At 36.7% G+C, this 27,223-nt stretch overlaps 1 protein-coding gene across 9 annotated transcripts in view; it reads right to left on the reverse strand.

Moving 5' to 3' along the window:
- The window catches only part of NBEA (neurobeachin), a 506,029-nt gene that overhangs the window by 36,589 nt on the left and 442,217 nt on the right, over window positions 1-27,223 (reverse strand). For all 9 annotated transcript variants that reach the window (XM_014965903.1, XM_014965897.1, XM_014965904.1 and 6 more), the window contains 2 exons: window positions 24,398-24,550; window positions 13,712-13,879 (listed from right to left, as the gene is read on the reverse strand). In XM_014965903.1, coding sequence (XP_014821389.1) covers window positions 13,712-13,879; window positions 24,398-24,550 — 321 coding nt within the window. The remainder of the gene's footprint in view (window positions 1-13,711; window positions 13,880-24,397; window positions 24,551-27,223) is intronic.

The raw sequence follows: 27,223 nt of genomic DNA on the forward strand, positions 1-27,223 counted from the left end.
TGCATTATTATTTTATGTGATGGTAATCAAAGTATCACAACACACAGAATTGCAGATGTGTCCTAGCTAGTATTTGCAAACCAAACCAAACCCATTCCATTGCTTCAATCTGCCTCCTGCTGTATAAATCCTGTTACTAAGAGAGTCCTCATTCTTAGGTCTTAGCAAGATCTTGCTTGGAACATCATCTTCTCTTTTGGCCAAACTGTTTCTTTCTTCCTGAGTTTGTGTCGCCAGTTTCAAGTTTCAAGAAATTCAAGTTCTTCTTATTACAAAAACCCCTCTTCATGCTATACTTTCCTGAATGAATCTGTTTTCTTTTATTATTTTTTTTTAATCTACCATTACAGTCTTAGTTTTGTTATACTTCTTCTTAACACTCAGAAGTTTTTGCTTTTAAGCCAAGTGTTTCCTTTTCTCTCCCTTATGTCATCCTTTAACTAATTTATTTTTCTCTTTTGCATAGGAAAAACAAGCCAGGAGCTTGAAATCTTAATTTATGGGTTTAGATCTTTGGGATGGGTAATTATTTTTTTGTTTTAAACAGTGCAAACTTATGACACAAGCATTCTTTTCTGAAAAGGCTCCTAGGATTCCAAGCACATTATCTCCAATAATGAAGTTATTTCAAGGCTTTTCTAAAGCACAGAAAAATTTGTTACATTTCCTTGAGTGAGAAATAAAGAACACTCTGAAGTTTTAAACATAGTGTCTTTTCTGACTGGAACCATGACAAATTTTCAAAGTCTACAAAAATGGAAGTAAAGGAATAAAAAAATCTTATGAAAACTGTCATTAGCATCCCTTAGTTGGCAGTCACTAAAATTTACAGGCATTTTAAAAAAACACTGCTGCTGTCTGGGATGCTACAATTGTTTCCACATGTGAAAAGCAGTGAGTAACAGCCAGAAAGCCTTAAGTTTCAGTTATCCTAAGATAAAAATTGACAGTAGTATTTTTCAAAACACCATCAACTGCATTTAGAAACCTGCTAAATTTTACAAGTCAAAAGTACTTAAAGATTTTTTTCTTTAGAAATGCTTAACTAGATTATATTATACGATAATCATGCATGCTCTAGTGCCAGAGATTGTTGGTTTGTGGGTGGGTGTGATGCGGTGGGGTGTTGTGTTTTGTGTTTGGTTTTTTTGTTGTTGTTGTTTGGTTTTTTGGTTGGTTTTTTGGTGGTTTTTTTTAAGGTTGGACTCGATGATCTCAGAAGTCCCTTCCAACCATGGTGATTCTGTGATATCTCAGTGAATTCACTAATGAAAAAAGATGTCCCAAAGGTCAAGATTAAAAATCCCAGGAAGCTCTGGGAAGGCTGCAAACATCATTTCTCTGCATTAACAACCATACCAAGAGCTCTCTGTTCCTATGGTAATTCCTCCACTGCCTCTATAAGGTTCTCAAGGACTGCCATCCTAACCTTTTCCTTCTTCTTCCTCTGCATCAAGCGGTCCAAATGTCCTTTCTGTCCTTTTCCCCTCTTTGCTGTTCACCTGGCTTCTCATGTTCCTACTGTACCTTGGCCTCTCTCTCCCTCCCTCAAGAACACAGGAATTGTGTAAATGCCCATCTTCCCATGCAATTCCATTTCCCCTCCTTCATCCCTCATTTTTCTTTACGACACCAAGCTGGGTGGCAGTGTCAACACCAAGCTGCTGGAGGGTAGAGAGGCTTTGCAGAGGGATCTGGACAGGCTGGATCAACAGGCCGAGACCAACAGGATAAGTTTCAATAAGGCCAAGTGCCGGGTCCTGCACTTGGGTCACAACAACCCCATGCAGTGCTACAGGCTTGGGGAAGAATGGCTGGAGAGCTGCCTGGCAGAAAAGGACCTGGGGGTCTTGGTCAGCAGCAGGCTGAACATGAGCCAGCAGTGTGCCCAGGTGGCCAAGAAGGCCAATGGTATCCTGGCCTGTATCAGGAACGGTGTGGTGAGTAGGACCCGAGAGGTAATCATCCCCCTGTACTGGGTGCTGGTGAGGCCCCACCTTGAGTACTGTGTCTGGTTTTGGGCCCCTTACCACAAAATAGACATTGAGGTGCTGGAGCGGGTCCAGAGAAGGACAATGAAGCTGGTGAGGGGTCTGGAGAGTAAGTTATTGAGGAGAGGCTGAGGTAGCTGGGGTTGTTCAATCTGGAGAAGAGGAGGCTGAGGGGAAACCTTATCGTGCTCTGTAACTACTGAAGGGGGGGTGTAGAGAGGCGGGGGTTGGTCTCTTCTCCCAGGTCACAGGAGATAGGACAAGGGAAAATGGTCTCAAGTTGCGCCAGGGGATGTTTAGATTGGATATTAGGAAACATTTCTTCACAGAAAGGATTATCAAGCATTGGAATGGGCTGCCCAGGGAAGTGGTTGAGGCACCATCCCTGGAGGTGTTCAAAAGACGGGTAGACATGGTCCTCAGGAATATGGTTTAGTGATTTTTTATTGCTTATTTCTTATTTATTTTTTTGTCAGAGTTAGGTTGATGGTTGGACTAGATGATCTTTAAGGTCCCTTCCAACCTAGACGATTCTATGATTCTGTGATTCTATGATTCTTTTCTTCAGACATGAAGAGAAGCTGCTCACCCTCACTTGTCCATTTAGACACTACAGCACATACACGGCTTTACTCAAGGCCAAAATTGAAGGTACTTTTGGTTTTCCTATTATTTACATAGAATAAAAAAAAAATATTCAAACTCACACATCGCCGATAAAACGCCATTTATACTAACCAGAATGCTGAGCTGAAAATAGAAACTACTTATTTTGTGGCAATGAAGACAGTGGTATTATTATACCTCTATATTCCTACAATAATAAAGCTCCAGATATTATCTAGGTATGAGAAGGTACTTGTGAAATATCTCGTTACTTTTACTCTCCATTGAGGCAGAAGAAACTTCTGCTGTTCATGAAGATTCCTGGGGAGATACATGGAGCAATCTCTAGTCTGGATAAAACAGCAAAACTGAGCATCTCTGTCCTTATTCCACAGCCTGGTCTGGGAAGCAGAAGCAGTCAACCTGACCTCCACTCAGCTCTTAACATGCCAATGCATCAAGGCAAAAAACAGTGATATTTTTGAGGAAACTAGGGGTGTGAATGTTTCTGAAGGACTCTCGACTCTCAAGCTGGGTGACCAAATGGCTCACGAGTTTTGCTAGCCAGGAGAGGTCACAGAAGCAGGAAGAACCTGACTCTTCTGCTACCTGCACAGCTGCCAGAAGAAAGGGAAAAACTGGGATGAGAATAAAATACAAGTACCCTAGACTATTAAGTGCTTTGGGGAGTAATTGGGAGCAGAGCCAAGGAAGTAGCATTGGGCTACTTCCCAATGGTTTTCAGAGAGGCTGATGTCATCTGAAGAGTGCATTGCCTCTTACACATAGCAAATTTTAACTCTGTGCTGTTAGAAGGGAGAATTTGTTGGGGACCACGTCAGGTTTAATACTATTTATTAGCTCCCCTTGCCTTTGGTTTTGTTTAAGACACCATGTATGTTTTTAATTGTCATGTTTAGGAGCACAGAGGCCTTCAAGCATAGGCATCTATCCATAAAAATGCAACAGTAATATCAGCAGGAGGTTTCATTGAAACTTTGAAACTTCATCCACTCTTTTCTAATTAATTTTTTTTTTCTTTGTGACTAAGAGCTTTAACAGTGCATGCTTACAGCTGGTTTTAACTATGCTTTTTATTTTAAAAGCTAAACTGTGAGCTTTAAAAATTCACAGTTAAACTTTTTAAAATCAGCAATAAATGCACATAAAGTTTCTGCATGACAAGTCTCTTTCAGGAGGCAATGATTTTTTAAAGAACAAAAATTCTTAAATTCATCCACCTCTTTCATTATTTTCCTGTCCATCAACTGAATTTATCCATTTTTTCAGAAAAATGCCTCAGGTTATTTCCCTACTTTTCTTCCACTTCAATTATATTTCCCTCCTCCTCCTCTTTCTATCTCAGGAAACGCTCATCCACTTGTATTGTATTTTATAAAACTACTACACATTTATATATTTTGTGAAACTTTCTGACAAAACTGGCAATATAAGAAATAAAAAAGGGAATGCGAATATTTAGGACAGTATTTTATTTCTGTGACTTGGTGTAAATTACATGCAACTGGCTTTGCCTGTAGGAAGTGTAGTAAACTATGACTCCGGAGAGCAATCTATACCTAGTAGGTGTTCAGGACATCTACTGACCACATTTTTTCAACCTATTTACTTTAGTCTACGTAAGTCAGCAAAGGACCAAATGGTCAGATAGAAGGGCTTGAATAATGAAGAATTCCAAAGAGCTAAACTGACCGTCTTGAAAAATTTCCACCGATAATGTAGCAATTTTAAAAAATAATTTCTACATTAACCATTAATTTCTCAAAAATTAAAAACTGAATTTAAAAAAAAAGATTCAATGACTTATGATGGAAGTTAACGTAATCATAAGTGGCACAGACTAATGCAGTTACTGATAAAGTAGTTGTGTTCATGTTACATTTACAGCAATCACAATAACAGAACACAACAGAATAAAAGATACAGATAAAAAAGTCCCAATTTTTCTATCTGCCCATAGTGCATATTCTTCCTAAAAATGCATTTTTACAGTGTTTGCCCATTCTAGTTTGAAAGGAACTATTTAATGAGGCTTCTAAAGTTTCTTTTACGAGATTTGTACAGTCAAACTACAGGCTATAGACCTTAGGAAACTTCTGCCATTAAGCCTGAACTTTCCTGTCTGAATTTGATCCTGTAACTGCTAGTTAATCTGGCATCAAACCAAGTAATATCCCTATCTCAGCTGGCATGAGCAACTCCCCATATTCCTGCCTTTCTGCTACACATCCCCTTTCACTCTGTTATTTTCTGTCAAGCTCTTGAAATCCTGTTCATAAATCAGTCTTCTCTGACTAGAGATCACTAGGATGCTCTTCTCTGAATTCTGTCAAATCTTTCTAGTAAACCAGCAGAGAATAATGCACCATGCTCATGAGGGAGTTCAACTAAAAAATGAGAGAAAAGGAGTCTATTAGTGATTGTTCATACCCCCAGGCAATTTGGCCAATAGTTGACAAGAATTCATATGATTATAAGCAGGTCTTTTGAACTACTGGAACAGTGACATCTTTTGATGTAGAAGTAAATAAATGAAGGTATCGGATCAAGTCTACAGAATATCATCATCATGGAAAATAAACATTATTAATAGCTCAACTAACAAGTAATCTTTACTGCCAGAAGGATAACTAACACATGTTTGAGAATGCCATTACACAGAACATACACATCATATTTATTTCTACTTATTTTACAATTAAGAACATCCCCTGTAGGAGAACACAAAAGAAATGAGGAAAATAGGGAAGCAAACAACAGAACAGGCCTTCTGAAAGCTTGCACTAATAAAACGAAAGGGTACTTAATCACGAAAGAATGCACCTTAGCTGTTACTTTTTTTCTTCTGTTTATTATTGAAATAAAACATGTTTACTGAAGGCAGTTTTTAATGTTTGGAAAGCAGAACAGACTCAGCAAACCAAACTATCTAGCATTTTGGTTTTGTTTTATAAATATAAAACTATAGAAAATTGACATAACATTAGTGGTTTTCTTTTTTATCTGAACGGAAAGTCAATGCTGGCTTGTCTCTGCTCTCAGCTTCATCTTTCTATCACAGATCATTTGCCTTGTTCCCACCTTAAGAAGGTGCTCTGAGATTTGCAAAGTACATACTCTTCACTACAAATTGTAGTTATGATGAGACTCCAGCCATCTGCCAGCCTTCAGTTTATCCACTGCAGGACACAAGAACTATCTCAGAGAACAGGCAAACCTTCAAAACTAACAACTGAAAAAGGACTGACAGGGAAGTAGCTAAAACATACATACTGAAAGGTGTCTCATATAGTATTCATGAAGCTTCAGTGTATATTAGAATTTCAGTTTTTGGGAACAAGTTACACTGTTACATTTAAAATAAACATTCTCAGTTTTTTTCAGGGTTTAGTTTATAAAGAAAAAATTCTGTTTGGATTATTTCCCAGAATGCATTCTTCAAAAATCTCACTTTGTTCTTGACATAAATTGAAAACAATAATATAGATATACTGTACACAGGCTTCAAAATGGCATTAAAGAGGCACATTATCAATATGTTTAAAACATTTAGAAAGCTCAGCTTTGCATATTTCTAAGTGAATGACTAGATACTTAGACTGAGTAATATCTGTTCCAATAAACTGCTGTGTGTGAAATGTTTTGAATAATAGTTAATTTATGCTGAGGTAATGACAGCGTAATATAACTGAAATCTGTGCTAATAGGAAAAAAGAAGCCCCTTCCAGCTATTTCTGTTACAATCAGCTGCAGTAATTTTCACCCCATCACTCTCTCTCTCTGTCTCTCTCACATAAAATATTACTTTAAGTGTGTGTTAAAATGCTTGTTGCTAATTTTAAAGATCAACAATTGGTACCTTTCATCCATATGGAGAAAAACAAAATAACCAGACAATAAAGAAGAAATTTTCATATACAAGATCTATATTTTATATATTTCTGCAATAAAAGAGAGCAATTGCGGTTAATGATGTTCTTTTTATACCGGCAAAACATTAAACTCAGTTTGGGTAAGACTCCAGGGTGATCTGACAAAAATGCATATGAAATTTCTAATGTAGATGAGAACTGGCCAAACAATTTATTCCAAATAATACTTAAAATAGACTGAGACATTATTCTGAGCTGAGTGATTTGTAAACTCACCCGAGTATTCCTTTGATGAATCAATTAACTGAAATATTTATCAAATAGATTGGTTGAAGTCTCATCAGCTAAATAAGTTACGGGCAGTTCCTCAGTTTGAATGTTCCATGTATGGCTGGTGACGTACATTGAGTGGCAGTGCCTAGCTCTGTCTGGATGCTGAGCTTTTTAATCATAAGTGCGATGAATAATAAACAAACCCCAAGTCTGCTATTTGGACCCAAACCCACCTGTACACCACAATTTGCTTTACTTCCAGGAATAGTGTATTTTCTTGCCTATGAAAAGATTCTGAATTTCCATAAACATATAACAGCACTAATCCAGGAATTGTCATAAACTCAGATCAGCACAAATTCACTAAAATACTGACTACCTGATCGTCTCTACTATGTTAAATGGAAATATAATCAACCATTAATCTAACTGTAGATATTTTTTTTAGCAATGGTGGAAGGATGTTTTTCATTTGGGATTCTCTGGATCAGATTATGATTTCTGACTCCTTGTCATAAATGGCTTGCATTACTTAGGCTAGGTGCCCCAGAAAGTTATTTCATAGTTAAAATGATTCAGCTATTCTGCAGCAAACACCTTCTGAAAGCCTTTTCCCCTGACCAAGAAACAAGTAAAAAAGCACACATTCATTTCAGAATAAAAGCCTACACATTGGGCAATTACCGTGTGGTAACCTCATACAATTTACACTAATTTCTTATGGAATGTCTGATTGAGGGTGTATCCTCCTGTATTCAGTGTCTTCTATAGGAATCTTTAACTACAGAAATAAATATCTTCAAAAATCCCTGTATTTTTCTTCTTGATCTACAAAGAGCTAATATAACAAAGTGATAGCAAGTAAATGCTCTTCCTTTCCCATTTCAGAAGAGGACACTGAGCTCTGAATCTCTCTGGAAAGACATAAAAATTATTATACCCACAGATGCTCTCAGAGTGAAACATAAATATACATTTTGGTTTCTGTTGATAATCTCTTCACACAAACAGAACAGACTCACAAGCAACCAAAAATAAAAAATAATCAAGATGTTTTTTCCAATAATGGGATATAAAATTGGGGAAAAAAAACTGGTTTGTATGTCTGGGAAACACAGTATTTGGAAGTGAAGGAGATGCAGATTATTGACAAAAATCAACAGGATGAAAGTGCACGGAGAAGACCAGAGCTCTTAGCAAATAAGAAAACTATTTCCACTTTGATGATGGCTTTTACTCAATAACTGTTCTCACTATACAGATTCCTTCAACTAACTTTGAAAGAGGTGGATATTGATACTATTTGCAGCCTCCTACTTATTTCACCACTATCTGTATTCATGCCTAAGTAGGACTGCTCCTAGAAAGGAAGCGAAGAACATCCCTTGTATGGAGGCAATTAAGCACAACTGAACATGTAAGTGGCCAGTGCTGTGGGTACAATTCAATCAAGCAGATCAATAGGGGTGGTTTTGATATTCTTGTCACATCAAAGAAACGGTGCCCAGAAGAAAAAGATCTAACAAGTTAAAAATGAAATCAGAATAAATAAGAATAACTCCGAGCAAAAGCAAGAACAAGCACATGGTTGCAAGGGCTGGCATTACCTTGAAAGCATTATATAGTGCCATTAGAATAGTGTGTTAATTTTTTCCTCATAAATTTGCCAGGTTCAGCCACCAGGGAAAGGCTAGCATTCCAGCTTCCTTTGTTAAAGATATATCTATCTTGCTGAGTCTTGACAGCCCTATCATGTCAGCCCTCTGTAGTAGCAAAGAGTGTTTCAGCAAGGAGGGGGGAAAAAAGGAAAGAAAAAAAATAGAAGTGAAAACTGATGTGATCTACTCTGCTTCCTGTGGGCATATTTCACCACAGCAGATCCAGAGGGATGCTTTGTTATTCCTGTCAGATCAAAGAAAGAGATAACAGAAGAAAATATAAGAGGAAAAATAAAACCCAGAAATGAGGGTAGCTGAAAAGCACTGCGAGACTACCGCATCATTATGACTTTTCAAATTATTTAAATATGCTAAATATCAAGTCACCACCAAAGGAATAAATATTGCATAGGCCATATGCTCTGTTAGCTGCCAGCAAAACTGTCCTACTAGGATTAGTTTACGGGCGCAGCAACTGCCTGTCAAACACTAGCAATTTTAATCATTTTTCAATTTGCTGGGTGAGTTGCGAGTATGTTCAGGTATTTTGACAGCTGGCTGCTCGGAACAAATATCTGAGCCCAGTAGCTTCACACCACCTTGCTTTCCCTACGCACTTGCAATTCTTGTCAGACTGGGGGGACGCAAGCATTTGGTGAAGATGCTGCAGTCACAGGAAAGTCACTGCGCTCCATACACACTGCTCAGCTGTATTTGCAACCCTCACCCAACTCAAAATCAGCCTGAAGTCAAGCAAAAAAACCAACACCTGTGTAATATGATGTTTCACTTGATTTTTGAAAACATTTCTAATCACAAGCAAGCTGACTGTCTAAAAAAAAAAAAAAAAAGGAATTAGAGATCTGGCTATGATTTTAAACAAATAAACAGCCTGAAATAGTACTTTTCTGCACACTAGATGCGCTTTCAGTAGCACATGCGGTGAATCTATTATGCACTAACACAACACACCCACTTAATTATTTTGTGTTTAAACTACAAGGTAGTACTGAAAATAATTTTAGGTCTTGTGCTACATTTTTATAATGACCGGTATAACTCTGCCAGTCTCTTTCAGCCACAACACTGTGTCATGCAGAAACAAGTTCCCAGCTTTAAAAAACCTCAACCCTATTGATTTTTGACTGTCCAGATTTCCCAGGTGTTTGGAAAAAATGAGGCTCTCAAAAATCTATGGACATTTTGGGAGAAACCAGGGGAAGAACAAGGGTTTTCCTAAAGAAGTGAACCAATAAGATCTAAGGACCATAAGTAAACTGCATTCCCAGTATTGTTCTTTATACATTAGCATTCCTACCATCAGCCCCCTGAAGTCAGCCAAATCTGTCCAGTGGAAAGGATTTGGATTATGATGTAAACTAACAGTAAAGACAATTCCAAATAACATCTAATGTCCAATATAACTGCTGTTTACATATTAAAAAGAGATACAGGCTTTGTACCAGAGATGTTCTGTCATGTTTCTCCACAGGAGAAGACTGTCATGGTAAAGTTCATTATCAATTACTGCTTTACAAGTACAAGATGAGTTAAGCTGTCATAATTTTCTCAGTCAGAGATCCTGTGCTGTCAAAGAATGTCAATTTTTAATCTGACAAAAGGAAGAAAATTATCTGTTATTCTGACCTCTAATTTCTTGACATTTTAATGCTGTAATTGCTGTGGTTAGTGCTGCAACCATGATTTCACCTGTCAAGTAAGAATGAATCAATATCCTTAAGCTGTTCTTCAAGTTTTAGCTTTCACCTCACTGCTTTTACTTAAAAAGAGGAAAAATTTACAAATAGAATACAAAAGGTTGCAATAAAAAAACCCAAACAAATAAACAAACACATACCCCCCAAACCAAAACCCAAACAAAAGAATAATTTGCGGCCTGGAAAATGTTTATTTTGTTAAACATCTTTTTGTCCTCCTTATTACAATATGAAAACAATTTTGCAATGTGCAGAATAAAAGAGACCATTGAAACTGATAGAACTGGAGAATTTCCCAGTTTCTAATCATAAAAGATTTAAACAACGAAATTCAATTTTATACATTCTGTGGAGCATTTAAGTCAGGATTTTCATGTTGCCCTCATCACTACTTGAAATATATTGTAGTGATCAATTATTTTTTGTGGTATCAGAAAATTTCAAAGTTGTTTGAAAAATCAAAATCAGTATGTTTAAGTGAAATCAGTATATTTTACCCACCCATTGCAGATCTCAAGATGCCAAAGAATTATTACAGGTGCAGAGATATGTGATTTCATAGACTTTAGTAATCTAAAACTTAATGCTATCCCAGAATTCTGGTTTCAGCCATTGTGAGTTTGAAAAACAGAAAATGAAGGAAGCAAGCCAAATAGAGAAACTTCTACTAAATGGGTCTGAACAGAACAAAAGCACAGGATGGCCATTTTTCCAGTGTTAAACAGCGAAGAATTCTTAGAAGGTTCCCCCATGCATGTGAGAAAGATGTAAGGAATGGCAGGCGGGAATTATCCCACCACTGAATATATTTTTGCTCCAGCTACAAGGCTACCGAAGTGAGTCCTTGACCATTCTTCACAGAAAGCTAAAGCCAACATATTCCTCAGTGTTTAAGCGAGGGGCTCAAGTAAAGGGTGAAAGTGCCAAGGTACAGCATGAACAGTCCATGGGGATATGCCTTTTAAATGATGTCTTTCAATCAGCTCAGAACTAAATGGGAGGTGTTTTTCTTTGGAGCCTTATTTCACTGGACAGGTTCTGCTGGGACTCAGCTCAATACAAAATTAGCCATAACCACAGTATGAGGAGGCTACCACTGGTTTTGAGCACATTGGTGTGATAATGGCTGCTGCCAAGAAGGTTATATTGATTGGGTTATTTCACAGCCATTTATTGAGAACATTCGCCATCTTCTGTGTGATGGAAGAAAAATGTTTCAGTTTATTTAGAAAATAAACATCAAGAGCATTTGGATAGCAAGATGTGCATTTTCTTGGATAACTCCAAAGCTCAATTAATTTTAAATTGCAGTGTTTCTAAGTTAAGAGGCAAGACACCACCACCTGCCACTGTAAAACATACTAAACAATTGTTATCATTATTTTTAAAGGTGCCAATGTGTCTATTGTTACATTTCTGTATTTATAAGCCATATTCAGAGACTTTTTAAATATCTCTTATCTTCTAGTTTATTTTCTGGAATATCTAGTAAAATTCAGAATAAAGTGGAAAAAAAACCCAACAAAACAATTTATATAGAACATGTATACTTGTAACATAAACATGACATCCAAATACTTGATCTGCTAGATCATCAAGATGTCAAATGCTTTATTACTGGCTAGAGAATGTCTGCTAGTTTCATAAATAGAGCTCAGGGAAACAGAAGAAGACTCTAAATCTGTCTGTATTTACACATGTATTGTAATTTCTGATTCAAATTCGATAAAAAGTATTTTTAACCTTTTTATAACAAACCACAAATCACCAGTGTCTGAGATCTCTTGAGGAGAAAGTACACTGTTTTTAAATGCTTGTATACAACTTTCTGTATCTCTTTATAACAAAAATGGGTAAGATTCATTTTTTTTTGACATGTTGCCTTCTCATTGCTAACAATGAAATTTATTTACCAATCTGTGGCATAGGAGATAAAGTTCCACTTTTAGAAGTTTACATGGCATAAATAGCCTAAGAAGACGTTTATCTGCTATTGACTGACAGAGATTGGGTTAGATGTACAAGTGAGTGAACAAAATCGTCTCCATGAATTTCTTGAAATTTTTGATGACAAGTTATGCATGTAAGTAGAGCCACAGGAAAGCTGAAGAGACTCATCATGTCATAAGATGTTAAATAAGGTGCACAGACAGACAGATAGACCTCAATCCTACAAGCTGCCCTGTGGGACTAGACCCTTAAAGTCAAGACATAGGAGTCTGCCCGAGCGAATCAGGACCTTAAGCCATGCAAATCCCTTGTATTCATGGTGCTTGACACCTGTTTTATACTTTAAAAGGAATTGCTTCTTTGTATCTCCAGTTTTGTACCTTACTGACTCTTCTTGTGCTCAAAGTTTTAAATCCAGAAAACCATTATGTAGATGTTAACATTGAATATTTGAGGCAGTAGGATCAAAGCAATTCTGGCCATTCTTAAAACTAAGCAAATACTAACTATTTACAAAATATAAGCTTTGCAGCACACGGTGTGAAAATCCAGTTCTAGGAAGGTATGGGTCTGAATGATTTTTTAGTTCTGTTCCTAAAAAAGCACCAAATGTAAAAAGATGCAACAACATACTACTAAAAAACAACTCGCCAAACCCCAATATTTAGCTGATTATAAATGCTTTCTAGAATCTATTTCTTTCTGAAATCTGTAGATTTCTGTCTCCAACATTGGAAAGCAAACAAACAAACAAACAAACACCCATCGCCTGGCAATGTATAAATTATTACTGTTTTGCATACAGCAGATGGCAGCTATCTGGGGGAATGGAAGATTGTGTGTACAGCTTCATCACAGCGGTACTCATCTAGCAGCTGTTGCTTCTTCACACTTTTCACCAAATTTCAATTGTTTTACCCAATGAATGGATGATATTAGAAAATGATCATTCAAATTAATAGTCTTACTGAAAACAAATACAGTCCCTGGAAAGAAAAATGTATCAGGATAGCTAGTACAAGTTTTTTTTTTTAAGTTTACTGATAAATTTAAAACGCTCACTTGTATATATGCACACGAATATATATTTCATGTGTACATATATAGAAACATAAACACTTGTATGCACAACAAATAGAAAACATTTTCAGTTTTGGTAACAGTTTGATTATACTTTACATGATTATCACAAAAGTAATCTGAGTAATTGCTACTGTCATTCTAGCAAATATATTCTTACCACCATTACCTGACTGCAAAGGTTAGATTTTTTTTCCCTGTGACTATGATGAAGTGTTTTCTTTCGGATTTTCAGTTCTACTAAGTGAACTTAATAAAAGTAAATTATAAAAAAGTAGCATATGTTACAGAATATACATTATATTATAATTTCTCATATCATAACTGACCATTAAATATATTAGTAACTTCAAGCAAACAAAATACTTTGGGACATCTCTTTTATTGCTTGTTTATTAATACTTGTTTCTGAAGTCACCTAGGGCCTAAGTTCTGATTCAAAATCACACACGACAATTTTCTCCAGCAGTGAAAGATGGAAAAAGTACCATTTCTTGTGAGCTGACAGCGGTTTTTAGACTGAAATGGCAGTAAACACCTACCTCCCTGAGGACAGGATCAGTGATACTGTCCAGGTTCACAGAGCCTTCATATGTTAGGTAGTGGAAAACGTTGAGTGCACGCACTGCTTCTGGTCCTCGTTGCTTGTAGCCAAATATAAGGTCAATCCACTGATGAAGCTGACATGACACAAACTCGCTTTCCAGGGCCTGCAAGTGAAATTCAGAATTAGGAAGTAAATTCCATCTTGCAATTTCATGTTTAAATTACATCCTACCTTTTTCTATTAACTGAGGAAACATAATGGGTATCATTATATTTCCTGTTCAGGCTTATTTGATATATTTGAAATCCTTCAAACATTAAAAAAACAGAACTAATTATGTTGAGAGAAACACTAAAAAGAAATTCTTCTTTCCTTCAGCTTTATAGCATGCCAATTTTCATCTCAGCTACTGGGTTTCTCGTAGCTGCAAGGGTTTTAATTATTAATTTTTGGCCTTGTCAAATAATTTAGGTAATTTGTCAAGAAAAACTGATGAAAATGGGAAAACAATTTCAAAAACTCAATCTTCCAACTCATTTTCCAACTAGTTCTAATTAGTCTCAAATCTAAAATGGAAACCTGAGGATTAAAAAGCTGTACAGGCAAAATGAGGTTCTGAACTCCATGTGTGAATTGTGAGTGATTTCTCAAAGGAGAAAAGCATTTTTCACACTCATTTTTGGCATTAGGTTGGTTCATCAGAGAAAACACAGGCTGTGACTACCTGGTTTAAAAACGGATTGCTATTCCTTTGCTCTGCATATGGAAAGAGATTAATTCTAGATGGAAGAAATGATTACCATTGTGTCTGATCCAACCAATGTGTCTTTATCAGATGCAATTGGCATCCTTAGTAGGTATCATTGCCTGAACTGGAGCTTTTGAAAGCTAAAGGCATTACACAGTTTGTCCTTACCCGTCTCCCTGACTACCTGACTTAGTTTCCCATGAACTTGTACCTGGGATACACAAATCATTCATGTATTTAAGAAGGCACCTTGGCACACTCATTCCTTCTTTCCTAATGCAACCTTCAGAGAAGAACCGTGATAAACAGGAACAGTATTAAAATAAAGGTTTACGGTTCATTGACCAAGTTTTTATACATGTCCCTGCCCAAACCCCATCACAGCCCTGTCATATACATTGTACAGTGTCATACACCTAGTTCCCTTTGATCAGAACAAGCGCAGTTCATTTCTCAGATCTGGGAACTAACTTCCGATTAGTTTGTCAGGAAAAAACAATAAATGGAAGAAACAATAAATTACAGAATCACAGAATGGATGAGCTTGGAAGGGACCTCTAGAAATGACCTGATCCAACCCCTCTGCTTAAGCGGGGCCACCCAGAGCTGACTGCCCAGGAGTGTACCCAGATGGCTTTTGAATATCTCCAAGGATGGAGACTCCAGTTACGCCAGGGGAAGTTCAGGTTAGATATTAGGAAACATTTCTTTACTGAAAGGGTTATCAGGCATTGGAATGGGCTGCCCAGGGAGGTGGTGGAGTCACCATCCCTGGAGGTATTTAAGAAATGTGTAGACATGTTTCTTCAGGGCATGCTCTAGTGCCCAAGATTATTGGTTTGTCGTGGGCTGCTGAGTGGGTGAGTGATGGTTTTTTGGTTTGGTTGTTGTTGTGTGTTTAGGTGGTGGGTGGTGTGTTTTTGTTTTTTTTTGTTTTTTTGTGTTTTTTTGGTTTTTTTTTTTGTGTGGTTGGACTCGATGATCTCTGAGGTCCCTTCCAACCACCACAATTCTGTGATTCTGTGATTCCACAACCTCCCTGGGTGACTTGTGCCAGTGCTTGGTCACCCTCACAGTAAAAGAGTGTTTCCTGATGTCCAGAGGGAACCTCCTGTGTTTCAGTTTGTGCCCGTTGCCTCTGGGCCTCTCACTGGGCACTGCTGAGAAGAGCCTGGCTGGCTCTGAAAAAACACCACCAGCCTTAATACCAGTTATTATGTAAATATCTACGTCAAGCTTACTACTGCTCAGCATACAGGCAGAGCAACCCTCTAAATTACATTATCTAATATTTTTCATTCTCAAAGATTGTGGCTTTTTTCTTCACTTTCCCTGAGAAATCCTAATTCCTCCATGTTTCCAGCCCAGAGCCACTACTCAGCGCAAACACTTTCCGGCTAGGAAAGAGTTTCATGTCTGTCCCAGGAAAGCTCAAACTTTACAGGGGAATAAACTTTGGGAAAAAAAATGTGTTTTCATTTTGTTCATTTACATCAAAAGGAGGCTGCTTCAGAAATAATCATTGGACATGGGGGTACTGTGCCATGCACTGCCTACCAACAGCAGCCCCCTGCCCCACACGCAGGAACAGCCACAGACAGGACAAGCCACACGGCTCTGGCTCCCCAGGTAATCATACAGTCCTTCCTCAGACATCCTCCCATAATGCTCCATGTGGAAGAGGAGCTCTCTGTGCTTTGGTGGAAAACTGGGGCCCTTTCTGTCGAAACCAGTGACTGTTATTTCTGAGGAAAGCGGATGGGAAGGCTCAGGCTTAACAGCTGACATGCAGCTCAGTTTTCAAGGGCTTAAGTTCAACCTACCATAAGAAGCTATCAAGAAATGTTGCAGAGAACCAGAGAAAAACTTGTTGTTTCCTTTTCAAAATCAGAGGCCATCATATGCAAATTGCGAGTAATATTATTTAAATAGCATTAATACTACTTAATGCTAAATACTATTAAACTAATAGTATTTGGTTTCAAAGCATGTCTCCCAATAAATAATTAAGAAATGCCAGATCCTTAATTATATTTTTTTGTGTGCGTGCAACATGATACAGTCAGCAACTACATCATCCCGTATAATCTCTTTCATATAACTTTTACCTCATTTAGCATGCAGGATGTTAACATGCAAGGAAAAAATTAACTATGCCAAAATAACCATAAATAAAGCATCTCCTTACTTTTAAATGCTCAATTTTTAATGTTCCTTTGTATGTAACAAAAATTAAAATAGAATTGAAAGCCTGTTGTCCTTGCAGCATCCATCTCTAACCAACTTGCAGTGAGCAGCCTAACTGTTCTCTTCCTCCTCCAAACTCTGCATATTTATAAGTTTCTTTCGCATGTGTATCTGCTATTTATTTATTAAAAAGCAATTGACAAAAAAATTGTTAGGCATTTGCTTTGGCCAAAAATAGCATCGCTATTTCTCAAATGTGAAGAGCATTTCAGGAAAATGGCAAAATTTTGGGTAAAAAACTTGGGTATTTAAAGGTGGGAAAGTAAATTTAAAAAAACAAATGCTTGGGTCAAATGAGCATATTTCACCCATTATCTTCTCTAACATCCTCTCCCTGGTGTTAGGAGAGTTGAATGCCTATGTTATGTTTCCCCGAGGCAGTTTCTACTTGCGTGACCAGCCCTTACTCAGCAGCTTGTCATTCCAGAGAAGGTCTTACTGACCCTGGCAGGTTTGGAGAACTTCTATTCCACATGGGTGAACAGTTCTTTAATTACGTATTAAATAAATGAGCTACTTTCTAACAGCAGCATGTCATGACTTCTGTCTCCAATTCTTTAAGCAGATTTATTGCATTATGTTTATACGTCTAATGGTTCTTTAAAAGTCTGTATGCTGACATGCAACACAAGATATGGGGAAGTTCGTAAGGAGTGAATTTTATTATTTTGAACTATAAATTTAAGAACTCCAGAGAAATCTGGAAGTCAGAAGAACTGCTGTACAAGGATGCTGGTGGTGGCAAGATGACTAACATTGCTGTGCCTGCCAGATGCTGCATGGTGGAAGACTGGTTGTGATGGGGGCATCTGGGGCAGAGACCAGACTGGAAGGTGGAGAGAGGAGCCAGAGCAGTGAAGAAGAGCAGCTCTGAACGAGCCTTAGCACTGCACAGCCTCTGGCTGCAGGCTGCAATGGGTGCTGGGTGATGTTCATGTCCTCTTCATTGGGGTGTCGTGTGGGTTGAGGGACTAGATACGAACAATAGGTAGGGTGCACTCAAGAATGGGCCACCAAAAGCCTACAAGGTCCTACCTGGTCCCCAATGGGGACAAGGCTCCTGATCTGTGCTTTTTAACCTGGATTCACTTTAGTCAGGAGAAAGCTTCTGATGTCAGATCTGACCTGGTTCACTGGTGTTTCTCCCGAGTACTTCTTCAACGCTACTCATGTGATACTTGCAGAATCCTCTCCCTAATTTGCTCTAATGCACAGGCTGCTCCCCCTCCATGTAAGTGCCTCCTGAAAATTTATGAGCTGTTCACTGTCAACAGTACATTGTTTGGTTTCTCAAGAATATGCAATGCTCAGTAGGGAATAGGGTGAGGGAATCTTCCGCGTGAAAATAATTTGTAGGTACAGTAGAAACAACATACAGAAAAAGGTAACAATAATATCTTTAACATAGGCCAGTGATGGCCCTAAAGAAGAGCATTTTTCAAGAAAATTTTGGCTTTAAAGCATTTTGGGGGCTTTAATTTTTTGAGCATATTTTCAATATCAAATATAAGGAAAAAATGTTTCTTTCTTAGAAAAGCTATAATAATTATGACATATAATTATATAGTATAATTTATGATTTCTAAAGATTCTTACTGTTAAATAGAAATGAGTTAATATCCAGCTTGTTTTCTATTATAATTAAAATGTACAGAAAACAGAGTTTTATGCAGGCACTCTCAAACTGAACTTGTTTGAAGTGCTGTTACTAGGGCTTCATTTTCCATTAGCAGCACACCAGTCACTATTTTTTCTTGAATTTTGTTTTGAGGAAGGAGTCTGTCACATTACTGTTTCCAGTGGAGTGGCTTTTATTGCTAATAGGTAAATTGCAAGCATTATTATCAATCTAGTGTATACAGATTTTGTAGTAAAAATAGTGTGGGTTTTGTGTGTTTGAGGGCAAGTGTATGCATGTGTACACATGTTCCATAAGCTGAAAATCTGACCTCTAGCTGTCATAAAAAGTAAATGGGTATTAGTAAGTTTATGTTTATGTATAAACTAAAGTCAATATAAGCCAAGTTACTGCTTAGTGGGACCAAGCACTATATCTCTTCCCAGACTTTTGTGCAGTACGAACGCCGTGCGCTTTCCTCTCCCCTCATCCTAATTTGATGTTAAAATTATTTTTTACAGAGATTCCAGCAGGAGACACTGGGTTTTATTTTAATGCATACTATGTAGTGTGTAACGTATGAGGAGTTCTGGATTTATAAAATATGCTATTCCAACCTCTTTCTAACATAACGTTTTGTGTTACCTGGGTATTTTGTGTCACCAGCAACGAGGAAAGCTCTGATGTTGTCCCTTGCCTCGAGCACAGATGCACCTGCCCCTCCTGTTTCTGCAGTTCCCGCCTTGTTTCCCTCCCGTCCATAGCTGTATGCCGTCTGTGTCTCCAAGAACTCCTACCACAGTACCTTGCTATTAACTTATATTCAGTATATTTAAAAATATTTTCTTAAAACTACTCTGAGACACTTTGGTTTTGATGATTTGCTCAATAGCAGACCATCGGCTGTTTCAGTCACTGAGCTGGGTTTTTCTTCTCTCCCCTTACAGCTGTGCTCCTCTGCAGCCATTGAATATACAGATTCTCTCTGCCTAATATTTCTCTGCCTCATTTACCATTTCTTGTCCTGACTATCGGAGTAAAATCTTTGACTCTTGTCATAAAACAAAACAGGCAATACTGATACCTGAAATTAGTTAAGTTTGTTTAAACGAAGTAATATTTTAATAAAAGTGAGATAGAAGTGCATTCTACAGATTTGGGTTATTCAGGGGTGTTTGCACAGAAACCGATCCTTATGTGAGTGTCTTCAAGATGCAAATAAGATTCTAAAAAGCGATATATAAAGTTTAAAAAAAAATCACTGTCATTTCCAAATTAGATTGAAACCCCTGTTAGCTGAATGAGTTTTAAATGCATTCAGAACAAACCTTGGCAATACACAAAATAAAATCAAAGCTCCTACTGAGGAAGTAATATCAAATCTTATCTACTGCTTATCTGGTAAAAAAGGAATGTCAACTGCTGCTGAATGGTGAGGAGAAAAGATAAATCTTCCAGATCCTCATAGCACAGAGATTTCATAATAGATGTTTCTAATGACTATTCAAGAAGCTTTTTAATTATGAAATACTATGCATGCTTCTGAATAGCCAGGGAACTGTGCAAAAATGTTATTGGCAGCAGAAGAGCGCAAATAAATCATTTCAAAGACAGAAAGAAAATTCAATCTTAGTAACAGTTATGTAATAGGAACAAAATAAGTATAACAAAAACAGGACACCATTTAGTGTCTCAAAAATATAATTTATAGTGAGCGCATTTTACTCAACGCTGTAATTTGTAATTTAATATGTGTATAAACCATAATGCAAATATCATAATTAACTTTGAATTACACAATCTTGGATCTTTTGTTTCAAAACTAAAGAACGCTTATTATAAAAGCTCTGCTTCAGTGTTTCACAGTGGTGTTCCCTGCCTTGATTTAACATGCTTGACTTACTGACTGAATCTGTTCTATTTCTGGCTCTCAGGACTGCTCTAAGTCTGTGGGGATTGAGAGGCTGAGTAGGACTACAGATGCACATCTGTGGAAGGTTTTATGCGTGTTTTTTTTTTTTTCCTGGTAAACTGGGAGATTATGATTGATGAGCCCAGCATTAGGGTAATGTTATCAGGGACACTTTCTGCCTCTGTCCTTTGTGCCATCGCCGAGGTCAGACCATAATCATGTTAGCATTGAACATAGCGCTTTATTAATGTTTCATGAGTAACTCCGTAGTAATCAGTCTGGCTTTGTATGGATAAATAAAACTGCTACAACAATCCCTGACGTATACACTGAGTGCTTTAGAAGCTACTGTAATAGGTCTTAAAAGTAATTTGACTGACTGTCTTTTCCGGTCTTTGTAATAAGTCTAATTTTCACAAGTTTAAAGGAATCTCTTTTGATGGAAAATCATTTCAACTTCATTTCTGTGTTTAGTTAGAAGGGTAAAACACTCAGCTGAACAATCAACTAAAACAATGCTAAAACCCTGCCTGCCATTTATTAATTTGCACAGGATGTTAGTAAAGCTTGCTAACCGATTGGTAAAATTACATGGATTTTTGTGACTGTTCCTCTGTGATGTTTTCTAGGCTGTTCCTATTTGCTTCACCAAGTCTCAGGATGAAATGCTGAAATTCTTGCTGTTTTAAGAAAATGTTTACATTCATAAATGTGCAAGCAAGCTCAATATAAGGATTTGTAGTTACTCGCACATAAAATTTCATATTATATACAGTTGCAGCAAGCAAACAACATGCATGAACAGAAGAAAATATTGGCAGCTAGGGAAAAACAAGATCCCACTCTGTTACACAGTATCATATAGGATCTTTTCCACTGAAATGAAACCACTGCTGCTGATTTCATTGGACAAGGGATCAGGATAACACTTACTTGAAATATTCCTCAATTTTCTGTGGCTTTCCTGTAAACATACACTCTACTTGCATTGCTAAGTTGTTGTAGAAATTCCAGGCTTGCACAAGCTTGCTGTATTTTACACGTCAGCACCACACCCAGGCTATTTTTTTTTCTCAAGATAGATTCTTGTGTAACAGCCAAAGCTTGGCCTGGGGATGACCTAACTGAATAGTACATCTGCTGGCCAGTTCAAAACAAGGAATCAGACATTAGGTAGGGAATGTCAAACTTTCCAATCCCTTTATATTTTTTTCTTAGTTTGACCATTCTAGTTCCAGCAACCAAAAAGAGCGTACTGGCAGTTAGTTGTATGTGCTAACAAAACCCTACGTGAGAAAGTTTTTCTGAAAAATTATTACACATTCAAATTATTACACTTTCAAAATGTAATTCCATTACTTCTTACTACACATACTGTCTGCATTTTCAAGCAAGGGATTATCCTTCTTTAGCTACTTGCTACTTTATAATAAGCTTTATGAAAATCTATGCATATATCATGCTCTTTATACCTCCCAAAGTTATTCACTTCATTTCTATTCTCTGAACTCCATCCAAATGTGACTACTTCTTCTGTCATCTAGTCACCCAGAAGTGAATCCAATATTCCAGGTGCAGTCTCAAAAGCACCATAGACAGGTGAAACTGTTTACATCCTCTGTGATGCAATGATTCTCCATAGATGGCATCAAAATACACTCGCTTCTGCTGAATACAGAATTACAGAGTTTTATCTAATCTAATTGGTGCTTATTGTCACCCTTCCCTTGCTACTGCTCTATTTTTGGTACCATTTTTGTTTTCAGACTTCTGCTTCCTATTGAATATTTTTAATTCTTTCCTCCCAAGGTGATTTGCAGTGTATTTTCTGCATCTAATTCAAATAAATCTATGCCTCGTTATCCTGTTTTCTAGGCAATTCCCAACTTATCATTCCCAAATTATCATTTGTGAACTTCATCAGACTGTTCACTTGAAGATAGCATGTATCTGTGCAGAATTGAATTTTAACTACTGATCATGCTTTTGCTAAAAGTAGATGCTGGGATGAATAAAGGCCATGCAGAAGCTGCCTCCAGGCAAAACTGTATAATAACGGCATGATGCTCACATCCGTGGGGACAGGGGTGGAAGGCAGCATAGGAAGAGTATGATACATAAGTGAGATAATTTCTGATTTTAGAAATCTGCAAAGTACTCACTTAGCTGAAGCCTGTAAATCTAATACAACTCTAATCTTAACATTGGTTTGTCTGTCTCTTGGCAGTCTAAGCATACTTACACACGTATGGAATCAGTCATTAGTGCTATTACTGCATAATATTTAAAATATTTAATATTTCCCGCTTTTAATTATCAGCCTTTCTTGAAAGTATAGTCTTGAAGAGGCATAAATGCTATATTCTAAATTCATGGAAGCAGCTGTTTTCTTCAACAGCACAAAGCTTTTCTGTAGAGAGCTCTTATGCTATTTTCAAAAAAGCAGCAATTGCATGAGAGAAATCAAGTAAACAATGCTAAAGCTTTTCTTGAATGGATTTCTTATCATATAGTGCTTTTTATCTGCCTATTAATCACTTCATCTTTGTGGAAAGGAAAGATGGAGAAAACACTATTTAGGATACAAGAAGGAACACTCCCTATAAAATTTCCCAAAGGGAGTCATTAATATACATCTCTCATTATATTCCTCAATAGATGGCAGCTTGTTTATCCTTTTTCGCTAAGGTATCACACTTCTATACTTACAGATGTCAAAACTAAACCCCTTGGTCAACTTCCATGTACTCATTCCTGGGCCTATTTCACATTTAGCCACAACCACAACCCAAAAAAGGGCTCTGTGCAGCGACAGGGGCACTCTGGAGACAGGTACCTGTGATTGCGCTTCCCACATTTGAGAATGCTAATGTAGTGTCATGATCCTTTGAGGCCACCTCCTTCTTTCCTAGTAAAATTGCACTTGAATTTATTGCCACCAGCTGTGACAATTACTTGTTTTTAGGAAGAATGTTACAATATATGCAGCTATAAAAGAAATCAGCCAAGAAAAGGGGAAGTGTTGTTCAGCTTCTTCCTGCCAACGAAGGACTAGTCCCTGGAACATATTTCTCATGTTTTGTGTATGCATTTCATATGTTCCAAGGGATGAGGTTGCTATCACTTCCTTAGGAGAAGGAAGTATATGCGTACATGTATGGCTGCACATGTGTTGAACCATTTACTCTTCTAAATGGAGGGAACTTCTAAATCATATACATCTAGGAATAGGTTTGTTCTGAGAATATTTTTCTATTCTTTTGAACTTCATATGGTTATTTTTTCTATCAAAAACTTTTTATCTATCTGATTAGAAGAAAACGAGCATTGTTGACTTACAATGCAACCACAAAAGCACCATTGGGAATAATGCACAAGGTGAACAGTTCTGCAATTGTATGGAAACCCATAGCTTATTGAATGTATAGTCCTGACTCTATAAGCAAGACAAACAATATGCATTTTAAGGATGATTCATTTCCAAAACAGAACCGAAACAGAACTATTGCTGGCCAAAACATGAGAATATACCTCGTTTTTCTTAAAAATGACTAGAAGCATGAGTACATATTAACTCTATCCTTAATAAAATCATTATCTATCAAATTAAAGCAAAAAATTTACAACAGATGTATATATGCTTTTCATTTTTAAATTCTGTAGACTTCATGGTGATTTACATCAGAGCAATTCTTTTGCAAAACTTCTTCAGAGACTGCAGTTGTTGACTTATGTTCACATTTCTACACTTCCAGTTCATCTCTGATGAACAGAAAGTGCATAGCTTTAGTTGAGTAAGAAATATAATATATCTTGCAAGTTACCAACAATACCAATAATAACCTTTATAATAACCTTTTATTTTTTTGTTGTAGAAGGTAGTGAGGAGGAACTGACTAAAATTTTTCAGGCTATCCTGCATAGTCCAGCTTATGCTCATTTGATGCTTTCTCATGAGAGAGTAAATAACTGAATTTCATTTTCTGTGATTTGGGCACATAGGAGGAAAAATCCATTGTAAAACAAAGGATTCTGTTAAGCAAGATGAATGCAAATTCCCCTTAACTTTTTTTTTTCTATAAATCTAGTTTTAAAGAGATGAAAAACAGCGTTAGGTTAGCTTGAACTCCTTAGGCTAAACTAAACAGCAGCTTACCATCCTGTTGATACGGACAAAGTCTTCAGGCTTCTTGGCCCATGGTGGGAGATCAACATCATTCACAACGACTTCATCTTCCCTGATTCCTAGATTATAGCCATTACTGTTGACAAACATCTCTGGTAGGTAGTAAAACTCTGGAATCAACTCCTAGCAAGGAGAAAACACACAATGAGACTTTATAATTATGCAGAGATGCTACAGGGTGCTGCCAGAATCAGGCTCTGTTGTAGTACATATTAAAGCATTCCTAGTTTTGCTTATGTTTCTTTGTACTTGTATAAGAAATTTAATACTGTGTCAGTCTTACAGTCAAACATATCATTGATAATGAAATAGTCAATATTTGGTTTTTTCCATATCTGTTTTTATGAAAAGCATAACTTTGGGAAAGCAGTGAGTATCAATGGAGACCTCTTCAGAAAAACATGTATAAGAAACAGTATGCTGAGCCTTCAATAATATAAGTATGTTGGATTTTATAATCATTATTTAACTAGCTACTTAAATGGGGCAAGAAAATCGCTGATATAACACTGTCTTCATTTTACTATATCTATATTTTTTAATTGCATATGAAAAGGTGGCAATTTGACTATCTATATAAGGAAAAAGAATTCAGGGAGAATTAATTTTTCTACTGTAAGAAAAAAAATCAAAAATACATGGAGAGAAAAATGTCAGTACAACAAATATTCTTAAAACAGAAATACATGACATTTAAACTGTGAAAGATCAATAAATGAGTAACAAAAATAATCTACAGTGTGTTAATACGTTATAGATAAGTTCAGGTGCAAAGTTTTTCCCTGTTTCCAGGATAGCTAACTAGAAACACATTTTGACATAATAACTATCACCATTTGTTGCTGTCCATTATTTTAGCAGTAAGTATTGAACTGCAATAACAAAAAAGCTTTAAGCCGGCTATCTCTTTACTAATAACCAGATATGGATTAAACTCACTAAATTACATTGTTAAAAGCATTATGGCATTCAGTTGTGTAACATGATCAAAACTGATGACACAGCACCTGAAACCTGAGTCTCTTTGTGGTCCTTTCAAAGGCTGCAGACATGCAAAGCGTAAAAAAAATCACTGCAGACACAAACTTATCTAATTAAATCTGATCTGCAACTCCATAGAGAATAGAGCAGTTAGAGCATAGATGGCCCTTTAAAATTTATTTGTTAAAAAAAAAGAGAGAATATTTATGTTGCAATTTTAAGTATGTTTAGGGAGGCAATTTTCTCACTTTTAAAAATCATATACTACCAACAGTCTGAGTTCAGATTAGACTAAAATGCAATGTAAATCAATATTTAACCAATGCAAAACACTAACCAAGTGAAACGTGGCTGAGCTTGAAGAGCTTATTATGAAATAAGCTGTAATTTCAAAAAGCCAAAAAAAAAAAAAAAATTACATGCATAAATAATAGAACAGCAGCTAGAGCAAAGCCAAACTAAAAGCAATCTTGAATACCCTATAAGGTTAAAAGAAAAAAAAAATACTTTACTGACAATCTCAAGTTTGCTTATACACCTCTAATTTACTCAGAGTATTTCTGAAAGCAAACTTCCCCCCTTTCCCCTAAACAGGATTCACTCACTCTCAGGTTCCTGAGGAAGCCCTTTGGTTTTCTCTAATGGAGCCCAAGGAAGAATGACGATCCTCACAGCTGGAGAAAACTAGACATTAATCTTTCTAAAGCTCAACAAACAACTACTAACTTAGGACTAAGAGCTGACCACAACCCAACATGTGTTGCCATACAAATCACTGACAAACTAAGAGCATTGCCTTAAAGAAAGGAAAAATTCATAAGGACCTCATAATGATGAAATATGATTAAGTCAGAATTAAGGTAAAAGTCAGTATTAAAATGAAATAGAATTTATTAAAGAAAAAAAGTAAGCAAAATTTATTTCCATTTTGTATAAAAGCCTTGAAACACATACCACTGTTTTTAATTATTATCATTTTTTTCTGCAACATGGTGGTGTACTAAACTGCAGCATCAAATAGCAAGCAAGTTTTTGATTCCATCAAAGATACTCTGACTCTTAAATTTCCTTTTTCAGTTCTAAATGTCCTAGGACCTAATTGTGAGCTTTTATATCTAACATATCTGAAAGATTTGTGCTACCCAGAGACACATCAGTGTTTAACTGAATTCTACTAACCTTCTGACTCCAGGGGTATCTTGAAACAAAGGGATTTAGGTAACTGAATATTTTTAATGGTGCTTCCATTTAGTAATTTTATCTTTGTTGCTATTTGCTTTCAGTGTAATTTAATGTTCTCTTGTCAGGTACAGCAGAGAACATAAATAGAAATAGAATAAATAGAAAGCATGTGATTAACTTTCTTCCTAAGATTTACTGTGTTGTATATGTTTGGTTTGACCTGTCTTATTCTTGTGCTCTGGAAACTAACCAGTGCCAGACTTCTAAATCCTTTTCAAATAACACTCTCTCTAGAACCCTAATCATTTCAGTTACACATCTCCTGGCATTATTTTTTTTTTAGTCAAACTAATGAAACTGAGCATAGCTTTAAAAAAAAAACCTAATAAACCCACTGTGCTACAGTCTCAGCCTTCTCATCAATGTTATTTTTAGTGCAGCCTACAATTTTGTTTGCTTCTTTGAGTACTATTTAGCATGAATTGAACCTTTTCTTGAGATATGAACAATGTCGCATGTGACCTCTCCCAGCTACTTACATATTTCCCATACTTTGCACTAACCATTCAGTTTTCTTTGTAGCATTTGATATTCCTCTTGCAATTTTGCTGTCTCCACTACTGACTAGACTAA

The sequence above is a fragment of the Calidris pugnax genome, unplaced genomic scaffold (assembly GCF_001431845.1).
Source record: "Calidris pugnax isolate Ruff unplaced genomic scaffold, ASM143184v1 scaffold20, whole genome shotgun sequence".
In the NCBI taxonomy this organism is placed as follows: Eukaryota; Metazoa; Chordata; class Aves; order Charadriiformes; family Scolopacidae; genus Calidris; species Calidris pugnax.